We start from the raw sequence: 12,337 nt of genomic DNA on the forward strand, positions 1-12,337 counted from the left end.
CGCAGATTCGTTTTAGAGCATTACCGCAGACGAAATTTACGGTACGCATCTTGCTCTTAGGGATTAAGCTGCAGCTAGAACGGCCGTGCAGAAATCAGCATGTGTCCTTGGAAGGTGTAAAAAGTGTCTCAAACCGCAGTAGGGTGCCCTTGACATGCTGCTGGCCGCGAACGGTCTGATCTGAATCATGGAAGCAAAGTGCAGTAGCTGAGAAATAGGATTTGATCACATCTGCCCAAGATGAAACGAAACCTTTCTGCTGCGGACTGACGATTCTGAAGCGGGGACAATACTCAATTGGGCGCGTCTTCTAGAGGCGGACACACACGCACGGCACCACGCCACCGCATAGCGCAAGGCGGATTTCGCAAGCCGCGCGGCGCGGCGCGCGCAGTCGCCGGGACCGGGGCGATCGATCGATCATTGAGAGGCCGCCACGGCCGGCCCGGGCCGCGCCCCTCACCCGCGCTCGGGGCGACGTGGTTCCGTGGGGCCCTCGTCCTTCTCGGGAGCCGGGACGTTGGACAGCACGATCAAAGGAAACCGTCCTCTTCCGCTTCCCCCCGTTCCCCACTTCCTTCGCCTCATCCCCCCTCCCCCACTATCCAACAGAGCAGCCCACGCTCTGCCCCCCTCCTCGACCGACCGACCGACCGATCGCTCCCCGCCGCCGGCGCCATGGAATCCAGCGACCCCAGCTCCGCCGCAGGTACGCGCCGCCCCCTTCTCCGCGGCCTCATCGTGCTGGATTGCTGCCCGGGACAGCTCGATCGCCCGTCCGCCCCGGACCCGGAGCCCCCCGCGCCCATTTCCTTCTCCGTTTGCTTCAGCTGCTTCGCGCGTGGAGCTGCCGTAGGATTAGCGAGCGCTGGTGTTGCTCGGTCCGCATGGTGCTCGGGTGTCCGCGGCGGTGGCGACCCTGAAATCCACCGCGCACGAGCTGAGGCTGCGTTGTGCCGCGCAATGCGTGGAGCTTGCTCGCTGTTACTCTCAGCATCCGCCTGTGCAAGGGACGGTTATCGAATAGGTTACTGAATTGTGAACGGGTCATGCTAACTCTATCTCAGCATCACGATGGCAAGTTTGCTTCTGACCTGATCACTGAGCACAACTTGGGCGGAAATGTTGCAGCTAGTTCCGATCTCATCAAAATTCAGATGGGGTTGGTCATTCCTCTGACCCCGTTCTGTTCTCAGTTCTGAGCTTAAGAGTGTACACCTGTTCAGTTTGGTGATCACGGATCACCTGCAAACTAAATCCAGACACGCATCTAGTTGATCACACACAATATCCAGCAAGCAGATATAATTGCAAAATAAGAAATGAATCATGCAAGGCATCATCCCACCTAGTGAATGCATCAAAAGCCTACCTGTTTTTTCCCTTTCTCCCAGCTTACTGAATTCTTAGGCACCCACTCCATGCGAGCTTACAGATGCTCACCTATATCTGATATCCTGGTTACCTGCGTACTACTGAATTTGGACTTGTCGTAGAACTGCGATTAATCTATGCATCCATATTTATCAGGCACTTTGGGTTTAGGTTCAGATAATCTTAGGAGATGGTATCCGATGATTCACATAACTGGCGGTTTGCCTTTATTCCCAGCACTTATATGGCAACGTAAGATTTGCCTAATATCCTACTTGTAAGTTGTAACCCAGGAAATATGATTTAGTTGAGCAAGGCATGTGCACTGTGATGAAGATATTGAAATTGCATCAGGGAAAGGGCACAGTATTTTAAAGTTTACATAGTTTAGCACACTCAATGTTTTCTCGGTCTGTTTGTTGTCAAATACAGGTATTCGAGCCTCGTATAACAAGTGTTTGCATAAGTTCAGTGCATACTATGTCACAACTGGAACTGACTTTTACATATAAGAACTGGTGATTGATAACTATTTTTTTGTGTATATTGAGATTTTTTACTTTTATCAGCAATGAAGGAAACTTTGGAGCTTAAATTCTGGTTATGTAGCCTGATCACAGATATTTTTGTTCTTATCACAGTAAGTAAGACACAAGAAATATCTGTACCACCTGTGGAGGGTGTAGCTGGAGGAGGCACTAGTTATGGCTGGGTGGATGGAGGCTTGCAGGGGTCGCATCTAGGTTCTAGTGTGATTGACCCTACTAAGGTGCACTCGGCAGATCTTTTGCATGTTTGGTCTATGCCCAGCACAGCAAATGTTAGCCAACAAGAAGCACCTCGACCTCTAGAACATGTAAGTTGTACTTAATTTTAATAGCACTGCTAGAAGAACATATAATCTATTGCTTCACTGCACTATGCAGAATGCTCTAGAGTCGTGCCATATTTTTGTTCCTTCTGATCATTTTTCTTTTTTTGACTGTAACTTGGGACATGCTGTTGTTCACCAATCCGACTGCTTTATGATCTGGTACTGCTCTGTTACTATTAGATTCCTCATTTTATCATCTTCCTTCCAAAATCCCTTCAGGTTAACCTTTTGGCAGCAAGAAATGAAAGGGAAAGTTTTCAAATCGCGTTACGTCCAAAAGTTTCATGGGCCAGTTCAGGTATTGCAGGGCCTGTGCAGATTCAGTGCACTGATCTATGCTCATCCTCTGGAGGAAGGTTTGTTTGTTTAAATTTTGAATTCATTCAGTGGCTAACCAAGATGTGCACATTCTACTTTGGATGATTATAACAATGCTGTATCAGGTTAGTGGTTGGTCAATCTATAACGTTGCGACGTGTGGTGCCTATATTAGGTGTACCAGATGCCCTTGTGCCTATTGATCCTTCCAGTCCACAAATAAACCTACTTCCTGGGTACTGCTTCTGTGCTTTAGCTAGCCACATGATTGAAACATTTGTCTTCATTCTTTTTAATAATTGCTAGTTGCTTTTGTTGTACAGGGAGACAACTGCAGTATGGGTCTCACTAAATGTTCCTTGTGGGCAAGAGCCTGGTCTATATGAAGGAGAAATATGTATTACTGCTGTGAGGACAGACTCAGAGTAAGCTTAAATTGGCTACTTATTTGGTCATGTACTTATGTCACAAATGGTAGTATAATCTGCTCGAATTGCTTGGATAAAAACACGAGGACAAATTCTAACCACTTACGCAAGTGACCAAATGGCATACTGGAACGAGATATCAATATGAGAAGACATATAAAGTATTGGAAATAATTTATTTTACTGTACGGTCATATTCTCTTGGTATATATTGTCGGTGGAAAATCCAGCCATTAGAGTTTGATATGAGTTTCTATAGTTGCGTCTTGTAAAAACCAAAACAGTGTTTTCTGTTTGTTCCAAGTTTTTGAACTTTCCATGGACTTGCATTATCATGATCCCATATGAAGTGCTAATTTGAAACCTAGTGTGAGTTCACGACTCTGATTTTCTTATATGCTTCCAATAATGTTAGTACATTGGATGGGGTTCAGTTTATGAAACAAGCAAACATCTTTACAAATAGTTCTTATTCATCCTGGAGCTAGAATTCTGAGCTTAGGTCTGAGATGCGGGTATTGGATGTGTGCCAATCTGATGCTTGCAGGTGGTAACGTGTGTCCAGATGATATTTAGCCTGGAATTGTAGCCACATATGCATCTATGTCTGTTAGTTATTCATCATTTGAGTTATTAACTGTTATTTTTATGCTATGTATTTGGTGGCAGTTCCAAGGCAGACTCGTTACCAAAATCTGAGAGATACCAGCTGTATAAAGAATTAAAGACTTGTCTTGGTATCACTGAATCCAGAGACCACTCATCGTCAGAGGAAATGGTATTTTATCTGTCAATAACACTTCACATACCAGCACATAATTCCTTTCCTTACAGTGTATAACATGCAGATACTAAGATTATCATCAACTTCAACCACACTGAGGAGGATGCTAGTACTTCCAGCATTCCAGGACTGCCATGAGAATAATGGATTAGGGGACATGATGGATGAAGATGTTATGAACAATGTTGCTGTTCGTGTCAAGTTAAGCTTGACTGTGTGGGATTTCACTCTCCCACTGACACCTTCCTTACCTGCTGTTTTTGGTGTATCCTGGCAATATTCTCCTTTAGTATGTAGTAATGTTCTGACATATTATGATATGAGGAATTCCATATGCCTTCTTTGTGGTGCAAGACACATTCAATTTGCAAACCTGCAGTTGAGAATTTATATTTGAGTTGTCTATGTAGGTATTGCAGCTATCATCATTTTGCATTTGAATTGTATTTGTATGCATTCGTTGTCCTTTAACTATATTAGATATCTGAAACTGTCATTGAAGACCGGTTTTGTTTGGAGCATGGCACCAAAGGGTGGTATGATGCACTGGATCATCACTTCAGGTGGCTCCTCCAGTACAGAATCAGTCCATTTTTCTGCAGATGGGGCGATAGCATGCGTATTCTTGCGTACACATGCCCCTGGCCTGGTAATGCATCTATTTCTATAGAAAAAAAAGAGTATGCTGCTTTATGTAAATTTATTCTCAGATGTGATTTTCCTACTTTGTCTTTGTTCTTTTAGCTGATCATCCAAAGGCTAATGAATATTACTCTGATCCAAGACTCGCAGCATATGCTGTACCGTACGCGCCTATTCTGTCATGGTAATGCTAGAATTTCTACTAAATTTCATATCAGCTTGTTTACTTCTCTTCTATTAATTTCGTTCCTTTGTTGATGCACAACAGTACTGATGCAGCAAAAAATTCTCTGCGAAGAGAGGTTGAAATCTTGAAAACAGAGGCTCATTGGTCAAAAGCTTACTTCTACTTGTGGGATGAGGTGCATGATTTTACTTCTATGCTATATCGAGTCCGTAAAGAGAGATCTGAAGGAATGGAGTGTCACCAAAGAACTAGCCATGGACAGGGGTGCGTGGAAGCTTGCTATCCATGTGCCAGAACCATGAGTTGGTCGCGAAATCTTATGGGTTTCACGTCTAGCCTACCCCAACTTGTTTGGGACTAAAGGCTTTGTTGTTGTTGTTGTTGTTGCTATATCGGGTGACATGGTTCTACAACACTAAGTTCAAGCATTGCTATGCTTATATTGCGTAGTGTGATGTCACATAGTTTTCAAATGCCATTAGGTCCTGCCTAGTTCTATGCAGTTGGGACGATAATATAGTTATGAGTTATGACTAACAGCAATTAATGAACCACGCCAGGCTTAAGCGTCGTAAATAGAAAGATGCAACTCATGAATCCCTAGGCGAACTTCCCAAATTGCCCTATCAAACCTGTGAATTCCTTGTATTTGTTACCCATGTTAACATGCTTGAGATGTTACCGAGGGTATTTTCGTCCCTCATCGTTTGCATTAGTTGTCAGTATTGTGAAACACAGGGTAGTTAATAGTCAATGCTACCTAAGCATTTTTGTTTAATTTGGATGACTGCAACTGCTTTTGTTATATAATGATGATGCCAATGCAACATGTCAAAGAACACTAGTGCTCAGTACACACTGCTATATGCCTACATGTAATTGCTGACTAGGACCTGCCGCTGACTGTTGAGCTAACCCTTCCTTAATTGGTTCGAAGGGTAGATCCCAACTTCATTTAGCCAACTAAGTCGCTTCTATGCTCCTAGGATATCCTGATTCTTGAGAAAACTGTATATTGGCAGTTTGTTCTATGTGAGTTGTGAGTGTAGCTTCGACCTTCTATGTGCTAGCAGCTGATGGTTGCACCTCAGCATCTTGCACCTTGGCAATATTCTGGTGCAAACCATGAGGCAATACATACAGCTACGCTACTCAAACCTTTTTGGTTTGAGCACCAAATCAACATAAAAACAGAATCAGGAAATAAAGTTTTGAAGGTAGATTCCAACTTAGCATAGCTTCATTCATTGCGTTCATTCTTTTTGCATGAAAAACTGCAATCCCTGACAATCTAGGAGTTGAAATAAAGTAGAAAGAACAAGACAAATGTTTATTTCTAGCAAACTTCTACATTTATTTCCTCTAACTCGCTTGAGTTTAACATTAAAATTGTGAAGGGTCATGCAATAATTCATGAAGCATCTCGTTCTTGTGGGTCCATTTTAATCTGGTGCTGAAACTAAAATGGTTTGCACTATTGCACCTATACACTCAGGTGCTATGCATGTGCTTAAGTGCTTAAGTGCCAAACCAGTTGAACTCTATGCTGATGCGTCAAACCACATCAACTCATGTATATGGCCCACCTGTTCTTTTCATCGAAAAGAGATACATATCATCATCTTACAATTTGTTCTTGTTTTTTTCAGCCATTGAATATGGAGCAGTACGAAGTGATTCGCAACATCTCTAACGAGTTAAGGACATACACACCCGATGTGCGTATTTTAACAACTTATTATGCTGGTCAGTATACTTCCATACTTGGACTCATATACGACAAAACGTAAAGCTCTTCTTGTGATGTACACTTGTTTAAAAAACACTACTAATTTGGATCCGAAATGAATATGTATGTATTTGTGTTGATACTATTAAGAGATCATTGTACTGAGGTAGATATATAGTCTAAGTTACTTAATCAGCTTAGCAAACATGCTAGAAAACAATTCGGTAATAAAGTACTGCTGTATATTGTTTAGTGTTCAATATGATGGGGGAATGTAGAGAAACAAACTGAAGCAAAGAAGGGAGGTGAAACTGGAAGTTTGTGGCAAAATGAATCAAACATGGGGTTGAATAATTACAATTCTCTTGGGTGCCATCTTGAACTTTGAGATGTTCCAAGTTCAAACTAGTTTAATCACTGTTGAGATTTGATGTACCATAGAATTATTTATTTATTTTGTTTATTGCTAAGCTACTGTGCTTGCTTTGTATATGTTTTCTTAAATGAACATCTGATTACTTGCTTGCGACTCATGAGGTAAAATATTTCTGTTACCCAGCCTGGTATTAGGTTTTATCATTTATGCCACTGGTTGTTTTTCACTACTCAGTTTTGCCATTAGAAATTTCAACTGCTCAAAAATGTCATCATTCCATGAGATGTTTTCTCAAAAATGCCATCGTTTCATTAGATGTTTGCTGAGAAATGCCATTAGACATCGTTATTCTCAGGTCAAACTCGTTGACCATGTTATATTACAAAAATACCCCTATAACCACATGTCAGCTCTATCTCACAATGATAAGTGTGGACCCCACTTGTTAGGAGTAAGCAAGCGAATAATTTTAGAGAAAATAAGAATGCTGTTGGGATCAAGTGGGACCCACACTTTATTGTAGTGAGATAGAGGGAGAGCTGACATGTTGGTCTATAGGTATTTTGGTCATTATGACATGGCAAACGAGATTTGAGCTGACAATCATGGTGTCAAGTGGCATTTTTGAGCATGCGCCTAATGACGCGATGGCATTTTTGAGCAGTTGAAATTTCTGGTGGCAAAACTGAGTAGTGAAACACAACCAGTGTCATAAATGATAAAAACCCGGTAGATAATGACTATATGGAAGTTGGTACTTGGGAAACCTTAAGTTTCTTTAGCATATACTCTACGTCATTTCTTCTTACAATTTGAATGGCTAATGTAGGTCCAAGTGGTTCTGAACTGGCTCCTTCTACGTTTGAGGCTTTTGCGAAAGTTCCAAATGTTCTACGTCCGCATACACAAATCTTTTGCACTAGGTATGCATTGTTGGGCACTTGTGTGTTCATTCTGGATTGCTAGTCTGCAAAAACTGGAGCATCTGATGTCATACTGGTTTGGCATGACATGGACTTGCTTTTCCAGCTATATATATGACAATATTTGACAATAATCGATTCACGATGTTTGGTTAAACACAAAATGTGTAAGGTTCAGAACATTAAAGTGTTATTTGGTTATCTATATCTTGAATTGTCTTTTCATACCAATCCCGAGCCTATGCTATTTGTGGAGTGCACAGGGTTTAGAAAGTTAGTGGTAGTTATGTTAACAAAAGTGGACCAAACAATATGAAGTTATCAATGCCCTGTTTGAGATAAATTTTGTACTGACATGGGATTGACAATTTGATGAAACTGAGAGCGCTTGTACATGTTGAGGATGTGTGAGATATGTGATAGTTACTCCAGTATAAGTATTGGTGGCTTGGTGCGAACTAACGGAAGTGTCATGCATTGTTCAATTTTGGACTTGCTAACAAAATGCATACCTACAGGACTGAAGAACCATTTCCATCACTTATTTTTTTTCTTATACAGCGAATGGGTTCTTGGCACAAGAGAGGACTTAGTGAAGGATATTATTGCTGAACTACGACCTGACCTTGGTGAAGTAATTACAGTTTCTGTGTTTCTATTTCGTTTCATTTGTGCCATTTTCCTTTTACAGTTTCTTTACAAGTTTACAGCCAGGAGGATGATCCTTACGTTATCTTAAAAAGACATTATTTTTAATGCTTTGATATTCTACTTCAAATTCTAGGAAGCGTGTTCCATGCTTAAGGGTCTCATGAAGTTACAGCATTGTCTTCTGACAACATTGTTCTGATCTATTGGTATATTTCATCAGAAGTATAATTAAAGTTGTTGGGTGACAGTATGTCAGCTTGCGTGGGTTTATGCCATATTTTCATAAAGTATAAAAAAATGTTTATGAGTCATATAAACTTTATGAAAATATGGCGTGTACATTCCTTAACATTTTCTTTTACGAGTAGTGTTTCTATGGACAATGTGAGCCCAGTAACTGCATTTGCATACATTCCTGTGTACCATCCTTCTGCTATTCTTAGTTCTCGTTCATTAATTTGTCTGATGCTATAGACTCAATGTATTTTTTTCGATAATGTTTTTATTGACTCATAATGAAGCATCAAGCGGATACAAACACAATGAGCAACACCCGGCCTCTGCATAGCTAGGATGCACACAACCACCACCAACACACACAAAAAAAAAACTCACGCCGGCAGAAAGCAAAGTCCTACATGACTGAAGCTCTGCCTTGGCGGAGGAAGAAAAAGAAAAGAAAAAACGATCAAACAGCGATTTGACTATTTACAACAAGACCATTGACACCGACTATCTCTTGACAACACAAGGACAATGAGAAAGGTTCTTCAAAAGTGATGCCTTCAAGAAGGGAACGACGCACAAGTGCCGCCATCGCCGGATCCAACCCTCGAAGCCAAATCATGGGTTTTCACCCTGAAGTTCACGTCCGAGCAAACTCCAAGCAATTCCATCAACATGGCAACATGGTAACGGCGTAAAAACACTGCCATTGCCAGGTATAACCAAGTAGGGTCAGACCTAAGGTTTTCACCCCGGAGCTCGAGACCGGCTGCCCGAGAAGCACCACCATGTCAAAGTCATCATATGTTGTCTCCTCCACTTGCCTCGATCCCAACAGCAGCAACACTAGCCCACCGTCGCACACACGACAAAATCAGATGATGGAGGATTTTCAGTAGCACTGCCAAAATCTCAATTTCGGGACGCTTCGGTGGGGCCGCACCATCCTCACAAGTGGCAGCACTGGTGGTGCTCTGAGGCCAAAAATTGAAATAGCTCAACTAATGTTGGGTTCTTTTGTCAAATCCCTCTCTTCTCAATGATGCAGTGAAGAATTTCTTGTGTGTTGCCAGTGCAGTCAGAGGTTCAGACCTTTCTATACAAGTTTGATGATATGGTTGAGTACTATTGGCATCTGTATTTTAGGCTGTTTGATCACCAATCGGCATGAAGCCTACTGTTTTAATTACGAACCACCTCAAGTTTCATAGTCAACTACTCCCTCCGTCCGGAAATACTTGTCTTAGAAATGGTTGAAAATGGATGTATCTATAAGTAAAATAAGTCTAGATACAACCATTTCTAAGACAAGTATTTCCGGACGGAGGGAGTACCTTAAAAAGATGTCTTGGTCAATGGCATTTTCTATGGCTCTCTCATATAGACTTATAGAGTGGTTTTATTATTTATGATTTTTTCTCTCAGATATGCAAGTATATGAATCTCTCTGGTTTTTAAGTTCGTGACCTTTATCTTGATGAAACCATCTTAATCGTATCTAGGAGTGGTGGACATATGTTTGTATGGGGCCTTCTGATCCTCAACCAAATTGGCACCTTGGGATGCGCGGAACTCAGCATCGGGCAGTGATGTGGAGAGCATGGAAGGAGGGTGGCACAGGATTTCTTTACTGGGGTACCAACTGCTACGAGAAGGCTATGATTCCAAGTGCCGAGGTATGCTATACATTGGAAAACCTCTTGATACAGTGAGGTGACATTAACCTATGAAGGGTGTGATCATTTTTTGCCTGCTAGTTTTGTTCGCGGTGACATGTGGGGTGTAAGTTTGAAAAATCCCCTGGTTCAAGTACCAAACCCTTGTTCAAGCACCAATTGACAAAAATTCCAAGTACTTTTTGGAGGTTGTTCCTAACCCATCAAATATCTCTTCAAAAGTTCCATTAGATTCATTTTGTGTTGGGAGAAATGAAAAGGGGATATGCCTGGCATGTTATAGGTTAAAAAAAATGTTTGTGTTGCATTGTAAGCAAGAAAACATGATTTAGGATGCTTGTTTGCTCATGGAAGTTTCAAGTTCACATTCATTTTTTGTTGGTAGACATGGAGGTAGTTGACTTGCATGAAATATGATTGTGATTAGTTGCATATATCTTCAGCACTGTCCCATTTTATGTTCCCATCTATGAACTTCATTCGGAATAATTAAAATTTATTGTATTTGGTGCTCGTATTTTAAAATTTTATGGTATTTTCAAGAAATATTACCTGTACATGGGTTTGAATGTTGAACTTATATGCATACAGCATGTTTGCTATTGAGTAACAAGTACTCCCTCTGTAATGAAATATAAGAGTGTTTAGATCATTAAAGTAGTAATCTAAACACTCTTATATTTCTTTACGGAGGGAGTATAAATGTGTAAGAAAGTGATAAGATAGTTTTCTTACTAAATTAAGACTAGAAGTCTAATAGAGATGTATCTAGTAACTCTTATTTTAGTGTATCTGTGGATGATATTCTTGGTTTGAGATTGTCTTATGTTATACTCCCTTCATTTAATCTTAAGCTGAACTTTCAGCATCTGTATTGTTACATGATTTAGTGCTTTAAATATACCATTTCCTGTTAATTCAGGTATCTGACATCGTTATTCCGACTTCAATGTTTATTTTGCATTTCAAATGTAGACTGTTTTTGTTTACTTGGTATATTATGTTTAATCTTATTCTCAAACTTGTGTCATGTGTGGCTGCAGATCTGTTTCCGACGCGGCCTTCCTCCAGGCGACGGGGTTCTGTTTTACCCTGGCGAGGTGTTTTCTTCGTCAAAGGAACCAGTTGCGTCCCTCAGGCTTGAACGCATTCTCAGTGGCATGCAGGTGATACTTTCTGTTTTTGTTTTTTGAAAATGCTACTCCCGCCATTCACTATTATAAGATTTTTTTAACTTTTTCTGATTCGGATGTATATAGACACATTTTAGTGTGTTTGTTCACTCGTTTCAGTCGGTAGGTAGTCCATATTGAAATATCCAAAACATCTTATATTTGGAACGGAGGGAGTAGTTCATTTTTGTCCTATTTCACCAGTTCACCTTGCCTTTTGTTTTTCAAGGGCACAACTTTTGGCTAGATTGGTTACATAACCAAATGAATTCTTCCAGCCTTTCACCGATTTCGAGTAGATAACTATGAGCTGTCTGAAACTTACAGCAGCTAACACTTGTTTCTTGATGATTTTGTAACGTAGGACATTGAATACTTGAACCTTTACTCCTCAAAGCACGGCAGGGAGGAGGCCTTGGCCCTCCTGGAGAAGACTGGCGCGTATCTTGGCCCGGATCGCTATGCACATGATCATGGGCCAGTTGATGTGATGCGCGGTGAGGTATACCGCACCTGCAGATCTTAGGGCAGCCATGCATACCTGTCGTTCTTTATTTCTTCCCTTGCAGCATATCTGTTGTTGTATGTGGCTTATTACACTGTATTAGCCAGCTGAAACTCGCTAAATATTTTTGAGCAAACTCGTCAAAGCTAGAAGTAGTTGTAGATACATGTACTAAATCAGCGACAATTTAGTATGGACGGGAGGGAGTAGTAGAGTATGGTTGTTTGGCCATCTGGGCCTTGTACATATACGGACGCTCTTTTCGAATCGTGTCTGTTTTTATGTTTGTGCTGCGTCTGCCATGATGAATCGTTTGTTGTCGAGGGTTGCATTTCAAGAGTGCCTGGAGAGTGGGGTTGGAGACAGAAACCATACCTGGAAAGTATTTTTCGCCAAAAAGCCCCAGGACACTTGAAGGGCCTAGTCAAATAAGGAATTGACTGGCCGACAACGCCAGGCTGCCTCCTTCACCA

The 12,337-nt window shown here is 41.3% G+C and overlaps 1 protein-coding gene across 5 annotated transcripts; it reads left to right on the top strand.

Annotated features, from left to right (window-relative positions):
• The first annotated feature begins 313 nt into the window (after nucleotides 1–313).
• Nucleotides 314–12,110, top strand: LOC125536547. Of its 5 annotated transcripts, none has more exons than XM_048699781.1 (16): nucleotides 322–709; nucleotides 2,016–2,230; nucleotides 2,468–2,604; nucleotides 2,692–2,802; nucleotides 2,890–2,991; nucleotides 3,664–3,772; nucleotides 3,843–4,043; nucleotides 4,259–4,427; nucleotides 4,523–4,604; nucleotides 4,689–4,782; nucleotides 6,257–6,325; nucleotides 7,542–7,635; nucleotides 8,154–8,269; nucleotides 10,014–10,187; nucleotides 11,231–11,353; nucleotides 11,724–12,110. In XM_048699781.1, exons 1-16 carry the CDS (start codon nucleotides 679–681, stop codon nucleotides 11,883–11,885), a joined length of 1,989 nt encoding a protein of 662 aa, XP_048555738.1. In that variant the 5' UTR covers nucleotides 322–678; the 3' UTR covers nucleotides 11,886–12,110. The 5 variants fall into 5 exon arrangements, with proteins under 5 accessions (XP_048555741.1, XP_048555742.1, XP_048555738.1 ...); XM_048699782.1 differs by having other exon boundaries at nucleotides 324–709; nucleotides 6,257–6,353; nucleotides 8,197–8,269; XM_048699784.1 differs by lacking the exons at nucleotides 11,231–11,353; nucleotides 11,724–12,110 and adding an exon at nucleotides 8,420–8,492 and having other exon boundaries at nucleotides 314–709; nucleotides 10,014–10,145.
• Nucleotides 12,111–12,337: the final 227 nt, after the last annotated feature.

Source organism: Triticum urartu, chromosome 2, assembly GCF_003073215.2.
Source record: "Triticum urartu cultivar G1812 chromosome 2, Tu2.1, whole genome shotgun sequence".
Taxonomy (NCBI): domain Eukaryota; kingdom Viridiplantae; phylum Streptophyta; class Magnoliopsida; order Poales; family Poaceae; genus Triticum; species Triticum urartu.